The 23,986-nt window shown below is 37.1% G+C and overlaps 1 protein-coding gene across 2 annotated transcripts in view; it reads left to right on the forward strand.

Moving 5' to 3' along the window:
* The window catches only part of ME1 (malic enzyme 1), a 159,230-nt gene that overhangs the window by 18,458 nt on the left and 116,786 nt on the right, over positions 1 to 23,986 (forward strand). For both annotated transcript variants that reach the window (XM_069011234.1, XM_069011233.1), the window contains exon 2: positions 21,436 to 21,569. In XM_069011234.1, coding sequence (XP_068867335.1) covers positions 21,436 to 21,569 — 134 coding nt within the window. The remainder of the gene's footprint in view (positions 1 to 21,435; positions 21,570 to 23,986) is intronic.

The following is a 23,986-nucleotide window of genomic DNA, read 5'->3' on the forward strand; positions in this document are numbered from 1 at the left end:
TACAATGTTATGGATTTTTTAATGAGAATTTGAGGCTTGGAGCTATTAAAAAATATTCTATTGTTTGTTTGTTTGTTTTGTTTTGTTTTCTTTGTTAGGGAGCAGAATATTTGTGGTGGTTTTGTGTTTGGATGCTTGGGGTTTTTTTTGGTCCTTTTGAGTCTGATCTCATGAACTGAATGTCTGCTTACAGCTCAGACATACTAGATGAGCTCCTGGAACCTATTTTCTAATTGCTTTTTATCCAAAAAGAATTCCCTTTGAGCGCTCCAAGACTGTTCCACAACATGAGAGAAATACAGTGAGTGGTGACAGCCAGGAAATTTCATTCAAAAGGCTTCCTCCTGTTCAAGCAAAATACCTAATATGCATGCACCTAATATATATTATTAAGAAATAAGGGATTAAAAACCTTTAGTTGTTGGGGTTTAGGCAATTCTATAGGCCCCAACATGTTTTAGTGCAGTAAAAATGTTTCATTGTATTTTTTAAATGTACACAGATGTATGCTGTGGTTTACATCCATGCAAGAGAAGACAATAGCCTTGATACAAATTTCACTTTTATCAGATGCAATTTATGATGTTGCTGTGGCTCATAGTTAGTGCTGATATACTGTGATTTGTTTCTGCTTGAGCAACCATCCTTCTCATAACAAGGAAGTGAGAGAATTTCACCTATAATAAGATCAGTGAGATTAGACATGTACCAAAATGTGGGCAGCACTTTCCTGGGAGCGTCCTGTCATTTCTCTTCCAAGCTGTCATCTGCCCCAGGTGAGTGAGTTGTTAAAACTAGCAAATGCAACTTAAAATGCTACTGGCTTGCTACCTGCAGATAGTTTGTTGTAGTTGAGAGAACTACGTTATTTCATAGAGTGTAGTAATGAAAGAGTGAAAAAATTGACATATGGACCTGCCAATGAATAACATGCTTTTGCTTTTTTCCACTTATACATGGAAGTAGCTTAGAGAAAACCTCCTCATTTGGGAGCAGTGCTTGCTCTGTATGAATATGACAGGGTCTCTGAGTCAGGGTGATGAAAATATTTCTTCTGTGCTTACTTTACCTGGCGTTCTAAAAATTAGGTGGGGTCCAATGTCCATAGCTACTAGTCTCATATGCATGTAGTATCATTATTACTACAGTAATCAAACCAAGTGCTGAAAAACCTCTTACCACTGCTGGATGGCTATTCCTATCTTCTGCCTAATGTTTTGATAAAGTACGATTTTATGAGAGATATTAAAAAGAATTAAATAGCTGATTGCCTTTATGCTGTTAAGCTGGTAGTATCATGTTATGAAGTCTGTCTTGCTATTGCTTAGTGCCAATTCAGATGCAAACGGTTGCATCTGATCTAGGGTTCAAATGGGGAAGAGTCTACCAGCCTTATTCACCCATTGCTGACCTGCTGTCAGGATCCTAGTCTGTCTGCAGCTCCTCATGCTGGCAGGAACATACAGCATTTAAATTCCCAAACTCTGCTGGTTTTGAAAAAAATTTGTAGGCACTCCATTTATACATTTTTCTGCATATTCATTCGAGGTACAAACCCCATAAAACCAATTAATAAAGGAATCTTAGAGCTTGTTTTACCAAAGAATCAGCTTTTTAGGTAAAGCATGCTCTGACAGCTTGTATCTACAGGCCAGCTTTTCCAAGAATTCTCGTAGTATGGGAAGTGCAGGAAAGAACAAACAACAGTATTTATATTCATTAATACTGGTGACGTATCCTCTGATTTTTTTGGTTCACTGATGTGTGTATACCTAGGAAAAAACCCAGAATTAGAAAGTCCTGTATTAGAACGATCACCTGGAAAATTGTTTTTGCATGGTTCTGTAAATCTTTCTGATGGTTAGACACTAATCCTTGACAAAATGTAAAACATGTTTGTCGGATATAGAGCAGATCTGGATAGGGGTTTGGGAAAAAAAGGCAGAATACAAATAATGTACTTCAGCATTTCTAAGTGTCCCAGCCTGAAAGGTTTCCAGAATGTTTTTTTTTAATTGTCAGAGTAGTTAGGTTTTTTCTTGTATTTCTAGAAGAGAAAGCTGATGAAATGCATGCAAGAATCACCTCATTCAAGGGGCTGCAACTCTTCACGCTGTATAAGTGTGTTCTACTGGGAAAGTGTCCTGAAAATGACATGTGTGACATTGCTATCTGCTCTCCCTTAGCAAAGAGAGTAACAACACTCGTAATTTCAGACATGGTACTGCATTAACCAGGGTTATATATTAGTTTCCATTTCATTTGGTTGCAAATGCATGATCAGATTGAAGCAGTTTGTGTGTGTATGTGTTTAAAGGGTGGTTTGCACAGGCTGTTGAGTAGAAACAAGATACAGACCAAAATTATTTAACCGTACTTTTTTATTTTTGTGGCAATGATGTGAAGAGCTCTTGAAGGCTCTCTTGGGGAGGGATGGGCAGTGATTTTGTGGAGGGCTGAACAGGGGCTCTGCCGATGCAGCTGTGTTGGTAGAGCCCTCTCATGGAGGTGGGATGTGTGCCTGCAGGAGGAAGTGTTTCGTCAGCATAGCTTTGCTGCTGTCCTAGACAACAGGAACTGATCTTCCAAAAGCATTCTTCTGTTGGCACATCCAGCAGGGCTGTTGCTCATGTAACTGCTTGGCTGGAGTTTGTGATTTCCTCCATGCAATCCAGACTGTGCTGGCTTTATGTGGGCCGGTCCTGTGCTGGACAAGAGCAGACATAGAGGTCTGCCAGGTCTTGATATCTGCAGAGTTTGAGCTAAAACAACGTGAGAGAAGGATCTCTCTCTCTCTCTCCATCTCCCCCCTCCCTCGCTGACACTTCTTACCATCTGTAGTGTTTAAAAAAAAATAGTATTCTAAAGTACTTTTCTGTATGCAGATGAAAATGATCCCTTCTGGAATTCTACCTTAAAATATAGTAGTCAATTAACAGATACTGTTGGGAATTGTTGTTGAACTGTGAAAATTGCAGCTGTTTAACAGCACAGTGTTGGTAGGTTTGCTAATCCTCTCAGAGTCAGTGTACTTTAATATCTCTACAGTGTTCTCTGGCTTTTTTTTTTGTTTTGTTTCTTTTTTTTACTTAAAACCTTTCAAGGCTCAGAATTGACATAAAAATCCCTCCAGCAATGTCATTTTTTTACAAAGTCAGACTTTAGGTTTTTTTTTCTAATTTGTCAAATAATGTGAGTAAACACAATATAAATACTAAGAAAAAAATTGTCTGTCCCTAATTACCTAAGAACCATGCTGAAACAAAAAATTCATGTTGGAGCTTTAAATATTTCTATGATCTAACTTAAAAGCGATATTAATTACAGTTACGACAGTACAAAGAACATGAGATGTCTATCTTTCAGCCATTAGTAATTTAAATTAAACTATTGATAACATGATGTTGTTAATTAGAGAAAATGAGGTTAGAATAATCTTCCCACTTTTCATAATCCCAACTAAAAGTTTCTCATGGAAGACCAGTAGATGCCTCAAAATTGAAAAGTTTGATTCAAATAAACATAGTAAATCTGCTAGTAATTATCAGATATTTATTATGCTTTCTTTTGTTGCAGTGTATTCACCCATTGAACAGAGAAACAAATTAACTGCTATATTCTGTCCAGAAAAAGATGAAGTTAGAAGAGGTTTCTTAGAACCTCTTACTCATTTTCTAAAATGAGAATGTGAAAATAAATACTTACAATTATCTTTAAAGAAATATTTCTGCAACTTTTTTTTTTTTTTCATTTTTATAGAATTATTGCACACTTATCCTTTCAATTTCTAAAAACCTGAATTTAGAGACAAAATACAAATCCAAACCCAAACAAACCCCATGATCCAGAAAATCCTGTCAAGGACCACAGGGGAGTAGAGGTTGAAGGAAGGCCAACCACGCCCAGGGAAGACAAGGAAAGAAACCATATCTCAACAATATGAGAACAGCCTTCAAAGAGAAAGTTAAAGTTCATGTGGGTATCGCAGAAATTACACATGGCTTGGAATTTTACTTGTGTGAGAGGAGAATTAGGAGCAATGTCGGGAGCTGCTCAGTTCAGACCATTACTTTTATGCTCTACTTATGATTTCTGTTCCACTGGGAAGTAGAACAAAATTATTATTTCAGATAATGAAATACTGTGGTTAAAGCATAATGGGCTGAACAATTTAGCATCTGTATGAATAAGCTGTGTAATGAGACAGACTACACTGTCTGCAAGCCTGAGGACTGCACGTTAGAAGGCAGGCTGCTTTTTGGAATGACATAGAAACGATGGAAAAATGGGCTGACAGGAATGCCATTAATTTAGATAAAGGCAGATGAGCAGCCCAGCAATTAGGATGGAATAACCCTGTGCAAGAGAACAGGCTGGGAAACAAGTGGAAAGAAGGCAACCCTGTAGGAAAAGACCTGGGTGACTTGGTGATATGGTGAAAGGGTCAGAGGCCAGGAAGACAAGTTTGAGTGTGGGAAATATGAAATAGTTCTGAGGAAAAATAAAAGAAAAAATTGAGGACAGTCAAGTGCAGTGGGGGGCTGCTTAGAGAGAAGTGGAATCTCCATCCTTGGAGAGACTCAGTACTCTCCTAGAGATGCTCCTGAGGACCCTGGCTCAGCTGGACCTGCTCTGAGTGGGGCTGGACCAGTAGACCTCCTTAAGGCCTTTCCAAGCTGCATGATTCTCTTTTATTTGTGGTTGTTGTGAACTATATGCACATAATAATGGTTTGGACTTCATGGATAACTACATTATAAACATTTGTTCTCTTAAATCCAGTTTTTAGCTGTTTTCCCATATTTTTTAAAGAGACTTTGTTTAAATTGATTCATAGTGGTGACATCTGATTTCTAGGGAGCAATGAAAACTAATTTAAATGGGTAAGGATGGTTCAGATGCTTACGTGTGCATTTACAGGTTTTATGAGTTACATGGGACTGTAAATTATCTGCTTTAAACCAGAATTTCTCTTTTCACTTTGATACAGCCAAAGTGGCATATATGTGCAGGGTTAGGTGCTACTACAGGCAATTAACCCAAGAAATCCCATTATTTGTTATCAGTTGTTCTGTCTGTCTTCCAACCTGACAGGGGATTTCTGTCTGTTTTTACAAATGTTACAGAAGGACTGGTGTAAAGTGTTGTCATCCATGGTTTTAAATGTCTCATGGACATTTTATCAACTTAAGGGCAATTTTTTTTTCTAAATCAAGCACTTTAGAAGTAAAGTTTATAATTGCTTTAATGGGGTCTCTAGCTGCCAGGAAAATATTTAGTGATGTGGGAGTTCATTACAACCACAAAGTTGTACCTAAAACATTTTTTGAGTGCCCTTGTCAAAGGGGGAAACAAGTTTGGGTTTTTTTCAGTTGATACATAGTAGTGACAGCCCCTAAGAACAAGCCTATACAGGGCATCTGAATTGTGGCCCCTTAAAACTGTCTAATGTTGGCATGAAGACTTTTTTGCATCTAATTTTGAAGAAAGCTCGGGATGTATTTTAGTGGTTTCCTCTCTTTAGAAAGAAAAAAAAAGTAAAAAATAAAAAATAAATTTAAAAAAAATCAAACAATAGGAAGCAGTCTAGGCCTGCTCCTGCTCCAGTGGTAATTATCTATCAAATAGTGCTGACCTGAGCGGATATTCTCAGTTTCGGTTGGCCCTTTAAGAGCCCAACATGTGGTTGGATTTGTGGAGTGATGATGGAGGAAGAAGGGGACTTTTATAATAATGTGTTTTCTTTTACTTGGATTCTGTTTTATTCAAGCTGCCTGAAGTTTTATTTATGGATGTTACCATTTTGTTATTAAATAATCCATCCCTAAATTCAGACCGTACATCTAACATCAGTACAAATCCTTGGGAAGCTTGTGGAAAGCTAAGAGCAGAAAGAAGTAAGTGTTGTTTCTTAAACAGAATAAGCAATGGTGATTTTTGTAATACTGTTGGGCATTTGTCTGAAGTGAGTGAAAACATACATAAATGATCTAGATAAGTTTTGCTTTAATAGGTTAGAAGGTATGCTGAAGTCTCTGGGGTTTTATTGCGGACTTCTGCCAATGCTGTGCATTTTCACTCAAGGTTTCATCTAAAACAAATAAACAAGCAAAAATGTTTTATTTTTGAAGGACTCTAAGTTTCCTGTTATGTAAAATTCCTCTTGGAAGGAGGTGAGTTGACTGGTTTTTGGTTTTGAACAGGCAGATTTTCTTTAACAGTGTAACTGATAGCAAAGAAGGCATTCAAACTTGACACAGTTGTTAGTACAAGATCTACTGATCTGCGGAGCTACATGATCCCAGCCAAGAGGTTCTCCTGACCTACTTTTAGCTAACAGATCTTAAACTTGGCTATTACTGACACTTGAGAAATGACAAACCATAGATACCATAGTATAATAGGTAACAACCCAAACAAAACCTTTGGGACTAAATTACTCTTACTTTAAAATTGTGTTTTCCTTCTGTTGTTTGTGCTAGAAGATGTTTCTTTGACAAACTGTGTAGTCTATGGAGGAAGTTACCTAGTTGGTCAAGAATATGTCTGTATGTGTAGCAGGATAAATGTGGATTCTGTACACATAAATTCAGAATTTTCTAATTATCTGTGTTTATTGGAGTTGCATATGTACCTTTCACAATCTGTGTCCCTGCTTTAGAATGTAAAAGGTTAGAAATCTCTCAATGCCTCTCAGTTCATTCTCCCACATGTGGAAGAAGTTAAGAGTATCCAGTAGAGGGATTTTTAATGTTTTCTGTAGTACTACTAATAATAGACTAGTTTAAGCCTTTAAACAAAAGCATTCATTTTACAGAAGACTAGTAAATAGTTCTGGCTCAACACAGTAATTTAAAGATTCCAACTTTAGAAACTTGCCAAGCTAGGAGATGCTTTCCCCATGGATGATGGGTTTTGGGTACCTGCTTTGTTAGAGGGACCCTCATATTCCCCTCTAAATTGTGCGATTTGTAATTCCCGCTGAAAGCTGGCTGGGGTTCTGGATTCATCCTTGTGAGCTTCCAGTGGGATAATGCTGCCCACCGCTGCCTGGGAAAAGAAATGTTGCCTTTTGCAGCTTGATTTAAGCTTTCTATCCAGGCATAATTAGGAACAGACAGCAAAGTAAGGTTCTTTGTGTGTGCAGTGTGTGTGAAGCAGATTGCAGCAGTCCAAAGCTCTTCTGGCACAATTACTTGCAGCACCTGTTTTTTCTTTCTGGTATTCATCTGAGCTTCATTTCTTCAGCCTTCACATTTGCATTCGTGTGTGTTCTCTGATCTTAGTGTTCCTTACACAGGTTGGACTTGCTCTATTTTGTCCATGACTCCTGCCTTTGAGTTCTCTTTCAGTTATTCATTGAAAATAAATCCTGTTACTATTTGACTTGCTTTGCTGGCTTTTCATTCCCATCTGCTTGGGCCTTCTGCTTAACTTTTCTGTTTCCATTGCTTTCAGCCACATCGGTTTGGCATGCTTTCTCTGCTTACTGTTGTGCTCTTTCAGCAGCTCCAGGCAACTCCTTATTGTGCCTTTCCTGTTCTTACTTTCTTTCTAGAAAAGTCAGCTATTTCTCTTGGCCACTGTGAGAGGCAGATAGACATAACTAAATTGGGTTGGTGTCCCCAGTAAGGCTAGTGACTTTGCAGTATTAAAGCTTGCTCCCTGTGAGCAGTGAGAAGTGGTTTTTCTATACTATAAGGAAGGCAGTTTTTCTCATGAATCTTGTAAACGAATCCTAAAGTTCAGTCCATGTAAATTACATTTCCTACTAGAAAAATAAGCTGTCTTTGGAAAATCTTGCATATTATAGCTTAGACATATGGTCTTATTTTGAGTGCCAGTACTGGTGAAAGGAATCTGTTTCTTTCAAGGATTGCTTTGCTATGTTGAGAGACTTAAAACTGATGCTTCTGAACAACAGCAGAAACTACTTTTGAGACCAACACTTTTGGGGAAGGAGAGTCAAACTCATCCCTCTTGAAACCAGTCATGCTGGTTTGGAAGATTTCCACTCCCACTTCACACAGCAAGTAGTATTACCTTTGCCAAAACAGTCAAGACCAGTGGTGAAATAAAAGATTTTGTTTTGTTGTGGAGCTTGCCATTAAGATCTCAGTACACAGTCATCAGGAGTGACTGTGAATATCTGAAGGCTCCTATGCCTTCGTGTGAAATGGTCTGAATAGCATCTGGCAGTGTTACTACACTATAAGTAGTCAAGGTACAACAACCACGATGAAGTTGGTCTACTTTTCCATTTAAAGTTCCTACAATAAGCTGTCTAAAACCCCCCAAAGGCAGTTTGGTTGACTAAAGGTAAAGAGCAGATTTCTGTGCTCTTTGAAACACTGTTGCTTCAATTTGTTTTCCTGTTTGAGTTCAGAAAGTATGTGTATTTTGTTGTATGAGCTTTTCAGCCATTTTATTGTGATACTTTCAGCTTTTAGAGAAAAAGCATGGCACTTAGAAAAGGGAAATTTTGTCTTGGTGTCAAAATCTGCCTGTGCTGAGTTTTCTTGTTACTGTTTCTTTTCTTATAGCCCGATTTTTTGCCCTTGAAGACAGTGCATATCCTTGACATTCTCATGTGGGAATTCCTGTAATAGTGTGCAACCAATGCATTTGAAGAGGATCTACTTACTGCAAGCCTGGAAATAAGATATACTCTCAAATATGTGTAGAAATAGAAAAACTAATAAAACAAAATCCCAGTGATGGCTATGGCTACATTGCCTCCACTAGATGAACTAGTATTTCATACTATGGTTTTCTTCATCAGCTGGTCTTTTAACCACCAGGTACCTGCTGAACACTAAAATTAATTTAATTAAAGCAGCAAAGAAATGTCTGTGCTTTCCATGTGAAACAACCAGTACTCCCTGCTCCATTTGTGTAACAATGCATAGAAAGTTAATGTGCTGCATAGGAAACTTCCCCTTGGGTGGTCAGGGCTGGAAGTGATGCTTGCTCAAGATCTGTGGATCCACTGGGTGATGGATTTCAGTTAGGACTTTGCTGGAGAAGATTTTTTCTTAATATAGCCCTTATTATCTGTGGGCTTTTTGCATATTTCCATTTTCTGTAATGGGAATATGCTACTTGAACTTTAGGAACTAATAAAATAAGTTTAGTGTGCTGACTTGTAATGTGGAGGTTAATAAAACAAATAGAATACAAGTGTCCTTCTGAGTTGGTTTTGTAACTGTATTTTTTGTTCAATTTTGCATGAAAGGGGCTTAATATTGGTATTAATGGTCTGGTTGGCATATTGGCATTACTCTGTATTGTTGAAAGGTTTCAAGAAATGGACAAACTTACTTTGTAGTTAACTCGTTATAGAATTGGTGAAAATTGATGATCTTTCTTAATCTGAGTGAATCTCTCATTGTTGACTAAAATATGTTGTGAATAGGTATCTTAGGCTTAAGGACCCCATGTAAGATTTAAGAAGCACTATTAGAAGTATTTCCTTAGATCTGTCATAATTTTTTTTTTTTTTTGATCTTCATTGCATAAATGCTTCCTTGGTTTTTTTTTTTTTTTTTTGTGAAATGCTTTAGCTATTAGTCAGGAAATACTGTGTTTTGCCCATTATCTCAAAACTTCTTCCTCATCTGTATTCCTGGTTGCTCTGTCCTGTGTTGTGTAGATGCTGTGTTTATAGGTCTGCTAACTCAGTGTGTCCAGAACAAGTTTAAACCAAGGACAGTGGTTAATGCCTACTCCAGATTAATAAGGTTTAAACAAGATACTCTCATTTTGTACAAGTGAAGGGTCTGGCACCATAGTTTCCTTTAGGAAAGGTAGCAGTTAATCTGTTATGTAGCTAGAAAAAGCTTATAATGGGTCTGCATAATTAGATTCTAGGAAATGTGAAAAGTTAAAATAGAGGAGTAGTATTTCCTACAGATTCAAATAGGCTTGTGTTTAATGTTTACTGTCAAGTTACATTTTTCAACATCAACCTAGAAAACTGGTTTTTTAACATAATGGTTTGGGGCTATTTTTGTGGATTTTTTTTCTGTTTTACTTTACTTTTCATATTGTTTTAGATTCGAATTTCTGTGTATGGCACAGTTAGATAAAAGGGCAACTAAATCCTTGCTTTGCTTTGAAAACGGTAGCAACTTGAAATTAATCAGGTCTACTGGGAGGGGATTCTTGTCATTTTTTCAGCTTTGTGAATTTTCTTTCAGGTGGAGCTCTTGTGTGTCTGATAGCAAATTCAGATGGTTTTATATTGGCTGTTTTCCTTAACTACCATTCAGATTTTATTTCCATAATGCTCACTTTTCTTTAGTCTACTGTTTGCTTTGATGAGTCAAGCTCTTTTGGAGAGCAGTCAAATAAAAAGAAAACTGATATACCCCATTTTATCAAGCTTTTTCCGTGATTTATTTCAGTCTAATCTTTTCTATGCAAGCAGATACTATTGATGTGCAGGCTGTACCTTGGCAAAGCAGAGCTGTATGAATGCAGCAGGTACAGCAGTTTTAAATGAAATTGTTCTGCCATTAGTAGATATTTTCCTTCAATCAGCTAACTTTTTGCATACTCTGGAAGGCTTTGCATGACTTTGCTGTCTCTGTGTAACTGGTTCAGTAACAGTTTTAGGTTACAAAATCAAAGCTCACACTAAAGTTTTAGACTGATTGTGTCTTACTTTCCCTGTTGAGTTTTAAAGAGTTTGCCTTCCCGGTCAGTCTGGTCCTTCACTGTATTTTCCTCCTGCCTTAATCTGAAGGGTCAGAACCAAACAAAATTGTAGCAGGGCTCAGGTAAGATCGCAATTTTCAGGAAGATGTATGATGTATGACAATGTGCACTCTCCTATGCCTTAGCTGCTATTTCAAATGCTGTAATAGTCTCAGTCTGGGGTTCTAGTAATGACTGTGGCTACTGATGACTGCTCTAAGTGTTTTAAGAATTGAAAATGGAAAAAATAATAATGAGCTTACTCAAAGTCTTAAGTTGGCAATTTTTTTTTGTCACTTTGTTCATGATAACATGAATTTTCAGTGACTTCTCAGCAAGAAGAAAAATACTTTCATTTGCAAGAGAATGTTGCAAGTAGGATGCTTGTTGTTACAGCAAAAATTGAATGACTATCTTCCTGCTGGATAGCAATTAAGGCTGTGCTTATATATCAGGTGCTTTCAGGGTGTAAATTTTGTGTGTTGCTTTACACTTGGTTTTAGAGTATTGCCCAGTTCTGAGAAAAAATACCAAGATTGGGTGTAACAAGGTCCTCAAACAAAAGGTTTGGGTAGGCTTTTTTCATGTATACATGTACTACTACCCCTTAGACTGAGATGATTAAAGGGAAAGTAAGTTTCCATCTGTAGAATGGGAAACTCGATAGGTATGCAATATATGCAATATGTGTATATGGTAGAAAGGCTAACAGATCATATTACCAGGCTGTGGTAATAGAAATACCATAACTATAGGATTACCTGTGACAATGGAAAGTATTAATCTCATTTGTTTTGTCTGAAATAGTTAATTATAATCCTATAAAGGAAAAAAGGGTACCACCTAGGGTCCCAGTCCGACTTTCTCCTCAGTCTGTGGAGGGTGCCCAGAGGACTAATTTTGAGTAGACACGTCACTTTAGGCCCAGTGAAACAGCACACTACCCATGAGTAACGTGATAATCTCTGTGCCTGGTGTCACTCAACACGACAGTGCCATCAGCTCTCAGGTCAAGCCTTTGTCGTTCGCTAGGCTGGCCAGTGCCTCTGTCACCATCTGGATGCAGCAGGAAGAAAGTCTATCAGTGCAGTAGTTGAAGCAAAGACCACAGCATTGAGATTGGGCTCTGCTCTGCTCTACACAACCCTGTGTTACAGTATTTAACATATTTATTTTTGTTAATTGTTTATCACGCCAGTGAAAAGAAATTAGTTGCTTAGTCCTATCAGAAGCCCAGAATACGGTAGTTGGTAATCTGTTTAGTCTCTGAAAGGCAATAATAAAATCTGTTAAGCATATCAGGGTTATCAACTCCCCTCAGGATTTCAGGGCTTACTAACCTGTATTTGGTTAAGTACTTATTTCAGACAGATGGAATTTTTGGCAGTTACTGAAATTCCTCTCCTACTTACATGGAGATCATGCTTGATTCTCAAATAACACCTGATTTTGCAAATGTAAATATTGTATATTGGAGACTGCATGCCTGGTGACTGTACTTTATTTGTAAAATTATTGCAGTTAGAGAGCTATTATTTTGCATTTTGTTTGGAATAATTCTGGTTAACAATATATTCTATGTCAAATGATAATATGTTCATCTAAATTCCCTTCAGAAATAGGGGTTCCATGTCAGTTATTCCACTGATAGCATTGCAGGCATCCTTTGATTAGAGTTACATATTTAAGATATGGGGTAATGACTCATAGCATCTACTATACAAGGAAGTTAATATTTTATGTAGAATTTCAGATATGGTCTAGTAAAACTTAGTGACATCTTTATTTTTAAAAAATAACCATCATTATCCAAATTATAATTTAATATACAATTATTATATAAATGTAACACCTAAAAATAAAACTGCACATTGATGCATCTTTAGAAGACATCAAGTATTGACAAAGGTGGTAATTAACAAGATTATTTTTGTTACCATGATTCACGCAGGGGGCTATAGCTCTGGATTGGCCTACAACCAGGTTTTTAATCTATATCATAGGTAAACTGTGTTGAAAATTAAAATCTGTCATAAGAACATGCTCAACAAGTTTGTAAGTGATGTGGTAAGCTGCTCTTGTCTCTGGTTCCCATAACCAGACTTTCCCAAGTGGTAATCTTTGAGGGTCAGTACATCCCAAAGGAGTTATAAAAGAATAAAAATGGCTCAGAAATATCCAGGGACAAAAAAACAAAACAAAACAAAACCCTCAAACCCTAACATATGAATATTTGTTCAGCTTCTCTGACTCTATAGTTTAAACTGTGTTTTAGGCTGCTGTTTGGTCTTGTCTGCTCAGGGCAACCAAGAGAGCAAAGACAGGTCTCTCTCCACTGGTGGAATACCTCTGCTGGGGGATGGAGTCAGGGGAGGCACAGATCATACCCAATGCTTGTTAATAGGCCTGTTATTAATTTAGCTGCTCTTATGAACAGAACCAGGGTGGTTGCTCTTAGTAGCAGATAACTATGTCCATTGGTCCAGTTCCCAGTTTGCTCATGGCTATGTTCACTGTAGCTCCCAGGTGGGAGCAGCAGTAGGAAGACAGCCAGCTTTTGAGAGAGCCAGCTCTGATTTGAAAGCGTACAAATGCAGCTCTAGCAATTTTTCTGGTTGCTTTGGCATTAAATATCCCTGTAACAATATGAATAATTCAGAGTAATATGATTTTTCAATGGGACGTGTGGATTGAAGAGTCAAAAGGATAGTTGAGGATTGGTGTAGCAGCCACATATAGGCAATTAGTGCCCCTTGAGATACAGAGGTGCCTGGCTGTTGTCTGGTGCTGTGAAAGCCTGCTATGCAGTGGATTCATAGTTGATACTATTGCCATAATGAGCAATGTTGATTGTTCCAATATCTTCAAGCCTCCCAGTTGTCAGTAAGTGCTTACGTGTGCAAATCTGAATTTGGTCTGTAGTCAATATAGTAACTGGAACAATTTGGATTAGTGACTGCAAGGTACCTATTCTTGAGTGAGCTTTATCCTATAATTATCATGGATGGATAGGTGCCTATACTGCATATGAATTACTGAATTTAGAATCTTAACTAGACCCAACCCATCATCCTTCATTAAAGCACAGCATACAAAATATTTTTATATATTATTTTCTTGGTAACTTCTTTTACTGTGTATTTGTTACTGCCTGCTGTTTGTGTAGTACAGTCTTCTCAAAATTAGGGTGAGGGAAGATTATGCAATGCAAAAAGATTTTACTCTGTGTATGTATCTAGAAATAGTTTCTTAAAATAGGTTTGCTTGCTTACCTTCAGGTAATTGTTTACATTAGCTTAAAGGATTGTTAAACTAAGAATGCTGTGATGTGGCATTTCTAACATGCTGGTCTGAATCATGCTTGTGTGCAATCACTGTATCAGCTCACGGCACGGCTGCCAAGCTGCCCACACATTCCCATGATGAATTTGCCAAGAGAAGTCTGATCTCCTTCTGGCCATCTGCATTTGTTTTGAGTCATAAGTCCATGGGTGTGTGTATTAGCTTCTGTATTTGTCTGGACTCTATTTGTTGGAAACTGGTTTTGACTTTTGTTTCAGTTTCCTCTGTTGACTTGACTTTTTAAGTTTGCTTTTGAAAATCCTATGGACTTAGAATTGGGCTATGAGTATGCTTCAGGTCACCTGGTGCTCCTGGAAAAAAAAAATTGTGTGTTCAACACACTGCAACAGATCCACCACAACTCTAGAAAAACAGCTTTGAAATATAAATGCCAAATGTCACAGTATAGTTTTTCAACTTAAAGTACTTGTTAAAAAGCTGTGTTTAAAGAAAAGTGCATACAACAAAACCTATGCCTTTTGGCATTTTATAGCTGAAACTATGACAGTTTCTTCTTTTCTTGTATGTTCAGAGCTGTGCCCATCAACTATTGTATATTTTTTAAAATTTACCCTCAGCATGCCTCACAGTCTCAGAAGTCCTGATGGATGCCTGTGCATGAGCGCTTATCAAAAGGAGCATGAGTGCTGTATCTAAACTGGGTTTTGCTGTTTACACTTCACCAGTCCTCCTTCTCTATCTTTCTTCTTCCTTGTTTTAACCAGGGTAGATACCTGTCTGTGTCTGGCTTTTCAAACTCCAGTGAAGTCACTTAGTTAGCAGGATTCATTGCTAATACAGGGATCTCAGCTCTAGGCTGAGACCTGTATCTGTGTTAGGTACTGCAGAAAGGCAAGAAAAGCACAGTTCCTCTGCCAGAGAACCTAATGGACTGTTAATCATTAGTTAGTGTACTGATTTTTAAACCTTAATCCAAGATGCATAATTCAATGTGCCTCATGAAAAGGCCAATAGACAATCTGAGCATAGGTTTGAGGAAAAATAACTTATTTGAAAGATAGCAGTTCCATCACACAGTGACTTTTCTAGTTGCAGTCTAATAATACTTTAAATAATGTGTGCATTATAAATGGTTACCAATGTTCTTTGCTTCTGAAAGCAAAGGTGTTGTCTGTATGTGTTGCCAGAGTGTTGCAACAGAAAATTTGTATTTTCATATTCAGTTTTCATTTCTTAACTCTATGCTATTCATCTTTGAACTATGATAACTTTCTGCTGTTGGGCATATTTCTTCTTCTTACCAATTTTTATTTGTCATCTTTCTCCCTAGCCTTCATAAACACCATTTGAAAGGATTTCTTTTTTCTCCAAAATTTTAATAATCCTGATTTTATTTTTTTAATTGCAACTGGATTCAGCTATTCAAACCCTTCATTTGTGTATAGTCTTTACAGCAAATGATTCCTAAGAAGAAACATGAATCTCTAAGTTAATGCAAATTGACATTTTTCAGAAATATTTTTTTCTTCAGGTCCAAAAGAAACCACCTTAACAGAAAACTGTGTGTGAATTTGCACCATTAAAAAAGAATTAGTCCCTCTCCTTACCTCCTGGGGTATTTACTGTGACCGGTGTGGCCTAAAGCACTGGTTGCAGAAGAGATGTTTGCCCAAATAGCTGCATTAGCTGCCTCTGCTTGTAATATTTTTTTGGCAGTCATGACAAGTATGGGTAGAGAAAACAGCAGTAACATCTTTAGCCATATGTACTGCTCCAACACCAATTTCTTGCCATGAACCACATTTGTTTTCAGCAGAATGAGTTCATTATGGAGTGTGTGCTCAGATTAGTTATTCTAAGTATTTCCTGGTGTATTGTGCCTTGAAATGAGTGTTGGATATGGAGTATTAGAAGTATTTATCTGGTTTCTCTGAAGTCATGTTTGGATAATAAAAATGAAAAATGGAGAGGAAATGCTCGTAAAACTTTCTTTTTGCCTGTTCATAAGGTGACTTTTTAAAAAAACACAAATTATATAAAATAGCTCAAAGGGATTTGCAGATCATTAAACTCTTAAATGTAGCTTTAAATGCTTGAAAACCCATATGTTCTATATTTTAATAGAGATTTTATAAAAATTTCTTTGAACATGTAAAATTTTGCAGAGTTGTGTTTTTGGTTGGTGGGGTTTTTTTGGTTTTTTTTTTTTTTTTTTTTTTTTTTTTTTAATATTCAGATTCTGAAGGGGTTTATCACATTAGGTGCCTGAAACTGTTGTCATGTAGCTCGTATGTAGCAAGCAGGACTATACATACATTTTTTTGCTTCCTCAGCCAAAGTAGTCCTTAAAAGACATTAATTTTGACTTGGATTCCTCCCTAACAGTACTCGTGTAGTATGAGAAGCCAAAATTGCTGAAGGCCAAAGCTTGACCAGCGAAAGAATTGCCTGCAAACAGTCATGGATACCAAAGATCATGTTTTCCTAAGGACTGCATCTAGTTCTGCAGTTGAATTTCTCCTGGAGACAGTCTTGTGCATGAAGTGGTGTGAGCAGCATGGGATGATGTGTGACTGGCAACTAGTAGTGATGCCACTTAATTTTCATTTGGGACATATTGGGGAAAGAACTCTTCTCTAGTAATTGGAGAATGTTTTTGGTCTTTCAGCCAAAAGCATTTGTCTTGTTTGCGTTTCCTTTATTTGTTTGTTTTTAAGAATGGAATTTTTAAGATTGGACTTATGGTGTTCTGTAAGTCCATTTGTTCAAAAAATTGATTCAGATCTTGAGCAGACAAGTATGGCAGGCAGCTGTGGGGTTTTCTCAGAGCTTTGTCTGACAGAATGCTCCCTGGCCTCTGCTCAGGGATACCAACTGCTGTGGTGGGAGGCTGCAAGGAGGTGCCAGCTTTCCTCTTTCTGGCCATGGCAGCAAATGTTGAGCATATCTGAGTCACTCAGAGTTGTGTGCCTTTTTCACTATATCGTTGAAATTTGTTCACTGCACTTTTATGATTTAGATACAGAGAATGAGTTTTCTAACAAAGAGTTTTTTACTTTTTGATGGACTCTGAGACAGTGATGAACCTACTTGTCTGTCCCCAAAATACTCTAGAGACTGTAATTTTCCTCTAGCAATATCTTAGGCCAGCAATCCAGAGATTTCTTTTTCACAGAATAGAAAGTATTTTTAAATAAACATCCTTGCTGCACCTTTTCACCTTCCTCCTCATTTCTTCCTTGCCCCTTCAAGGATCCAGTAGGCTCAAATATATATATGCGAGTACTCGAGCTTGAGTACTGCTGTTGGTGGTTGTCTGCTGACTCCCTGAAGTCTTATGAGCCTTGATTTTCTCCTTCCAGAGGCTGATGAAAGAGTCACTGAGGTAGAGAACCTTGGATGTGGACATGGTTTCCTCTTCTAAGCCAGCCTCCTTCTACATGCTGTTAGGCTGATACTTCTGTGGTACACCTGCAATGAGGCCAGCAGGAGGAAATGACTTATTCTTCTAAATGAGTTGAAGTTTTTAAAAATGAAAGTTTTGATCTACTAGAAGAAAAGATGGCTAGGTCTTGGGAGAAATTGGAGAAGGATCCCTGCAATGAATACTGGCTACCCTTTAGTGAAGCTGAATCTCATTAGTGCATGAACAGGATGCACATATTGCTTTAGTACACTCTCTTTTTCTAGAGAGGTTATATAAACCTAGCCATTATATGAGCTTCAGATATTTTATCTGAAGGAAAACTATGTCAGTGCAATCTAATTTGTATTAAGAGAGAAAATTTGTCTCTGTTGACTGTGAACAGAGGCTGAGACACCTCTTGAAGTATTTTGAATGTGCTCTCTGTCTTTTCAAGCACTGCTTGAAAATTCAGTCAAAAGCCAGTGCAAAAAGCTGTCTGATACAAGATGATGCTGTTCTGTTTATTTTGTTTTTTGGTTTTTCAATACTGCAACTGAAAAAGGGTATTGATGTATATGTCACTGCACTAGAACAATATTGTAGATAAGGGGCAAGGGGCCTTGGGGGGTCAGAGATTATGAGCAGAGGACAGGTAGTTGAGAGCAGAGTTGACCAATAGATGTTAAATAGTGAAAGAATACTGAATCATGTGCAGTAATAGAAATCACTGCTACAATTACAAAACTTCACAATATTACAAATGGAGAGACAAACTCAGAATTAAATGTATTTGCAATGAGTTAAATTTCTTGAAAACTCAGAGAGCTTTCTATGTACAGCTGAGAAGCTGAAAGGGTGTGTCTGCTTAAGGAGCAATAAAAAAAATAACCCAAGATTTTGAGCAAAAGCTCTGTGAGAAAGGAAGGTAATGAGGTGGCTGGAGAACAACTTGTTTTTTGTCAAAACCAAACCAGAGCACATGCAGAAACATATGAAACACAACTCCTGAAGAATTGCACACTCTTAACTGGGAGGGTTGACAATAACTATATTTTTCATCTCTATGATGTATATGATGCATAAAGCAGTGAATAAACCAAAACTAATTAGGCAGAGGATAATGTTTATGGTTGTGGTCTTTTGCCCTTATGCTGCTTTTAGATTGTCATACTATTGTTCTTTAAAAGTTTGTTTGTAATACAAGCTGCAGAATAAAAATATCCACATCGTTTATAATAGCTGGGATGCTAGATGATGGGAGTCTGTCCCATCCAGGTGTGTGCAAAATACGCCTCTCAGGAAGGGAAAGGAGTGTGTAAACCAAGCTGGACCTAGAGCCCTCTCTGCTGGATGGCTGGGAAACAACACTTCAAACAGGAAAAATAAGAATTTTGATGTAGAAAAGAAAATCTGAGGCTAGTGCAAGAAATCTAGACATAAAACATAAATCCTACATAACTGAATTCTTCCCTATTTTAAGCAGATGGAATAGCATACACTTATTTCATAAAATGGCCTTCTCTTATTAAATTATTAGGTGATGTATTTTAATGAGAATTCTTTTCTCCCGAGCAAATACGGGATCTGAGGGAGGAAGAAAAGAATTAACATTTCATCTTAGAACTTTGAAAAATCCATTATATCTGTGCCAAAGAGGAATATTGAGGTAAAGGATTTTCTAACCATATATAGCGTAGAGGGTGTAGGTGGGTGCTGTGTTTTTGCAGTAATGAACCAAAGAAATGAACACTTACTATAGAAACTGTAGTAATACATTGAAAATATGCTATTCCAAGATGAAGTACTTTTTAAAAAAGGCATTTGGCAAGATGTAACACATGTGTTTGTTTTAAAATAAAATATATTTTCCAGTAAGAGGGGAAACCCTATTATAGTAATTAAAGTCCATATTTTATTCCTAATGTAAAGCCAAACACAGACATTCAGAAATTTTTGTCATTCCATTTGACAAATGGAAACAAGGGAAAGGAGAATTGCAGAGAATAACTGGATTACCACTTTACTGCCAGCACTAGAAGATCCACTAAAACTGTGCAGCTCCCTGAAGTCCAGTCACTTGGAACTGATTCTGAAGTGTGTGTGAGCAGACGTAGGTTTTTTAAGCCCAAAAAAGTCTAGTGGAGATGAGAGGGATCAACATTGAATAAACTTGTGAGAAGTGTTGACTCTTCCTTCTTCCATGGTTTTTCAAGATTGGATAGCAGCTGAAGACATTCATGACGTATCTGGTCACAGAAAGCTCGTTAGGGAAAAAAGATGCAGGCTTTGTGTACGCATTTGGAAACCTCTGAAATCTCTCATGCACGGAGAGCTACAGCAAAACAGTTACTGATCTTTATTAAACTTGGTTTCCATTAATTTCCTCTCTAGGCTAGAAGAAGCACATTCTGGAAATATTTGGTCTTTTGTAAAGTGTTCATTATAAGGTGGTTTTTTTTTTTTTTTGAGTTGTCATTTCGCTTAAGGTAACAATTTGATTAATGGCATTATAGAGCAGATAGTGTGATGGGGTTGCTTTAGGGCTTTTTTTCTACTTTTTTTCAAGTCACAATGATATAACTTGAAAATTTAGATTAAAAATGGTGTAAGAAATGTAGACTAGTAAGATACAGGAAGATTTTGTAATATATTTTTTGTTCTGTAAGAATAAGCCCTATGAGCTGACTATTTCTGAGAAAAAAACCCCAACAAAACAGATACAAAAAAGAAGAGCCTGTCTAGGTAACCAAGCTAACTGGCATTAATTTATCCCATGGTATCACTCACCAAGAGTTGTGTGAGAGGCAGTAAGGACATTATGTAAAGGACTGAATTTGTTCTCTTGAAAAGACAAGAGTAGTGAAAATGTAGACTGAAGGAAGCCTTTTGTATTTATGTGCTTGTTTTCCCTTTTTTTCCCTGTCATTTGTTGACCCAGCTAATTCAAATGGTAACATGAACAAAGACATTTTGAAAGTATCTTTATAGAGGTGGCTCTGAAAGTACCTCAGTAGTACTTATTTTCCACAGGAGAATTAATGCAGAAACACTATATTGCTATTTTTTCCTCCTTTAATGGATCTCAAGCTGTCTTCTCAAGAATTTTTTTGGATAAGAAACAGTGTTTTTTGTATAGTTGTATCATAGATGTTGAATATTAGGCAACTGTCTAATCTATGGCTTATATGTGTATTCACATATCCTCTTGTAGAGTAATACTTGCTGCCTAACCTCTACTACATGAGCTTTAGAATATTTTTAAGCTACATGATAAGCATGTTGCAAAGATACAGAAAGTTGTAGTGTTAACCTAAGAGAGGCCTCAAAGACATGTGCAGATCAGCCAGTATTGACTCTGGAGCAGGAGAAGTGCAGGTGGAATGGTGCTAAAGGAGAGCTGCCACGTGTCTGTGGTGCCAGCGACCAAGGGCTACAGTGTGAAACAAATGCATACATTTCACAGCTCGTATATAGAAGAAATTCCTCTGACTTTTCTTCTTATCTGCTAAAGCTGTCAAAGGTCTGATCCTGTCTGTCAGTCCTGCCTGGCTGTAGTTACCACAGCAGAGTAAAACTTCAGCAGCCAGAGTGCTCGATGCTGGTGTGCTAAACCCACAGTCATGTTTCTGCTCTAAGGGCACAGTCTTTCTTACAGAAGCTTACAGGTAATTTCATGAGGATGTTTCAGAGAGACAGACCTCATTAAAAGCAGAAAATTAGTGGAGTGATTATATGGCTGCTTTCTTCTTCAGCTATAACAGTTTTGCAGGTGGTACTCTTGTGGTGTCAGGAGACCTTAGCTTGTTCTGTGCTGGGATGGAATTATTGTACTGTACAGGCCTGTTTCCTTACGGCTCAATAAAACCTTTTCCCAAAATAATTGCACAATTCTAAATTCTGTTTCATTTTAAATAGTTTTTCTGATGCTGACTTTACCTGTGCTATGATCTGTTGCAGAATTTTTCTTAAATTAATTCTCTCTCATATACATCTATATATGGTTTTTGTTTTTATTTTTGTTTTTTCAGGGCATGGCTTTTACCTTGGAGGAGAGGCAACAATTGAATATTCATGGATTATTGCCGCCTTGCTTTCTTGGTCAAGATGCTCAGGTTTATACAATTCTTAAGAATTTTGAAAGGCTGACATGTGACCTAGACAGGTACAGTATGGCTATGAAACTTTATCCTACTTATCAATTCATGAGTCACTTTTTTTTGTATAGTAGCATAGGTGAAATTTTGGGGTATTTTTTTCCAGCTGTGGTTGTTAATTACTGGGAGTTCTTAAGCTAAGTACATACTTTTTCTAAAATGCTTTCTTCAAAAGATCAACTCCTACTTTAAAATTGTAATCTTCCAGAGCTGTTCACATGAAGTTACTTTGGTAACCAAATGATACAAAGGTCATTGGAAGCAAATGAGCTAATGTGAAACTAAAAGTCAGTAATGACTTTACATGCATGTAGATACACATGCATTAAAACATTCAAAATTTATAAAATGCTGTAAAACTAATATGTAATGTAGTACTGCTGTGCTTAGGTTTTTTTAAGGAAAAAACCTGTGGAGGGCTTTAAACTGTTATGAATGCTAAAAATTTTTTTCTTAAAAAATTGTATTTTATAGGCCCTAGAGCAAAACACTGTTACTTCATGTCCTTACTTCTGTGCCTTGCTTTTCTCTGTCTTGGGATGTCTTGTTATCAGTAATACATGGCCTTTAGGTACCCATCTGTTGGTGACAAGGCTTTTTTATAATTTAAAGTTGCCATAACCTTTGTTTTTTATGGAGTCAGAATAGGATGAGGACAACTTTCCTTGCAAGTGAAGCTCTTGGCAATTGTGGAATCTTTGGTAGGCTAACTATTCTCCAGTGCTCTCAGGAAGGCCATTATCAGTTGTCACAGAGTAGTAGCTTCCAAAGCTAGAATGTTTATGAGGCTGAGTCCCTGCATATAGGAAAGTGTAAAATTGCATGAAGCCCCCTGATTCAACCATTGATGTTACCGTAGGAAAAATCTTTCTCTATCCTTCTGTCCCCATCTCCTCCTTAACTCTGTCTTGAGGTAGTCTCTTCATGGTACAGCTCGTTCATGTGTTTCAGGACATTTAAGGCAGTTTGAACTGCTTGTTTCTGTTTGAATTGCTGGAATTTCTCTTCACCTATAACTTGAACACCAGAAGAAAAAAGGTCTTTACCCTACTGTTTTATGTGTTATTTAACTAGGAAAGAAATTTTGTTCCTACTTCAGGTCATGGAAGAAAAGCACTTGTGCTTTTTAAAACATCACAGATAGAACCTCACAGGTCTAGCTATGCAACAATCAAAAGGAAATTAGCAATATTTCCAAATGTTGTTTCTTTATTTTTGTTAGCAAAAAATTGTGGATATTGAAGCAGCTTTTTGCCAAAATGAAAAATTTCTTCAGGCAAGGAAAAAAGAATTAATCTATCAGTTTTAAATGACAGAGTAATAAAACTTTGAATGATGTGCCTTTTGAACTGCAATAAAACACTGTATACTGAAGTTTTGATTGCAGTGGGAATAATGAAATAAAAATAACTGTCTTCCAGTATTGTGGGAATACATTGCAGCTATCTTTATTGTGTTAAAAGAAAGGAAAGAAAAATGTCTGTCTTGGGGGTGGGAGAGGAAAGATTTTTTTAAAAGTATAATTAATCCATGTATGATAAGCACAGATAATACAAAACTATAAAGAAATATAATATGGTTACAAATAAATGTAAAGAAAAAGTTTTCCAGAAGCCATTTGCTTCAGAGAATATTTTTCCAAAGTTGCTGCTGTTAAGCTTAAGATCTGTAAATACTTAATTAAACAAAAACTTGGCGGCATTCTTTCCACCTCTGAGTCTTCTTTGGCATTTTCTCTTTTCCAAATACATCATTGGGTAAGGAAGAAATTTGTTTCCTGCTCCTGTAACCAGACATCAGTAAAACAGAAGCGCTAGCATTTAATTATTCCATCCATGTGTCTTGAGCATTAGACTGTAGCTTGCCATTTTGTACCATAAAGCCAGTTTTTATTATAATGCCTGCTTTAGCATAAATTATATCTAGTATAAGATATAGTATTATACTGTACTGTGCAGCTTTGCAGTAAAAATTTATTATTGTTAATTTGGTTTTAGTGATGCAGTTCAACTGAGAAAACTCGCAAGTCTTCCGTTCACAGAAATAGCTTGAAACTATTACAATTTAGGCTTTTTTCTCACTAATGTGTCCACTAGTCAGAAACTTAAATTAAGATTTTAATAATTAACATATTAAAAAAGTGAATAGCTGTGTGTCTTGGGGTGACGTTATGATGTGTATCCCATATCGCTGCCTATGCCCAAAATTAATTTTTGTGCCTTTCTGTGCCTCTAAACTGAGCCTGAGAGGGGGAAGGAAAAAACTGAGCAAAACTTTTTCAGGGCAGTTTGCAGCTTGTTCAAGGTCACACAGAGATAGCAGGTTTTTTTTTCAGCTGCGGGAGGGGAGCGAGGAAGCACCCGGCTTGCTGCTTTCCAGTCAGCTTTTGACCAGTTGTTTCAGCTTCTTGTTCTCCGGAGAGAGA

This window comes from Aphelocoma coerulescens, chromosome 3, assembly GCF_041296385.1.
Source record: "Aphelocoma coerulescens isolate FSJ_1873_10779 chromosome 3, UR_Acoe_1.0, whole genome shotgun sequence".
In the NCBI taxonomy this organism is placed as follows: domain Eukaryota; kingdom Metazoa; phylum Chordata; class Aves; order Passeriformes; family Corvidae; genus Aphelocoma; species Aphelocoma coerulescens.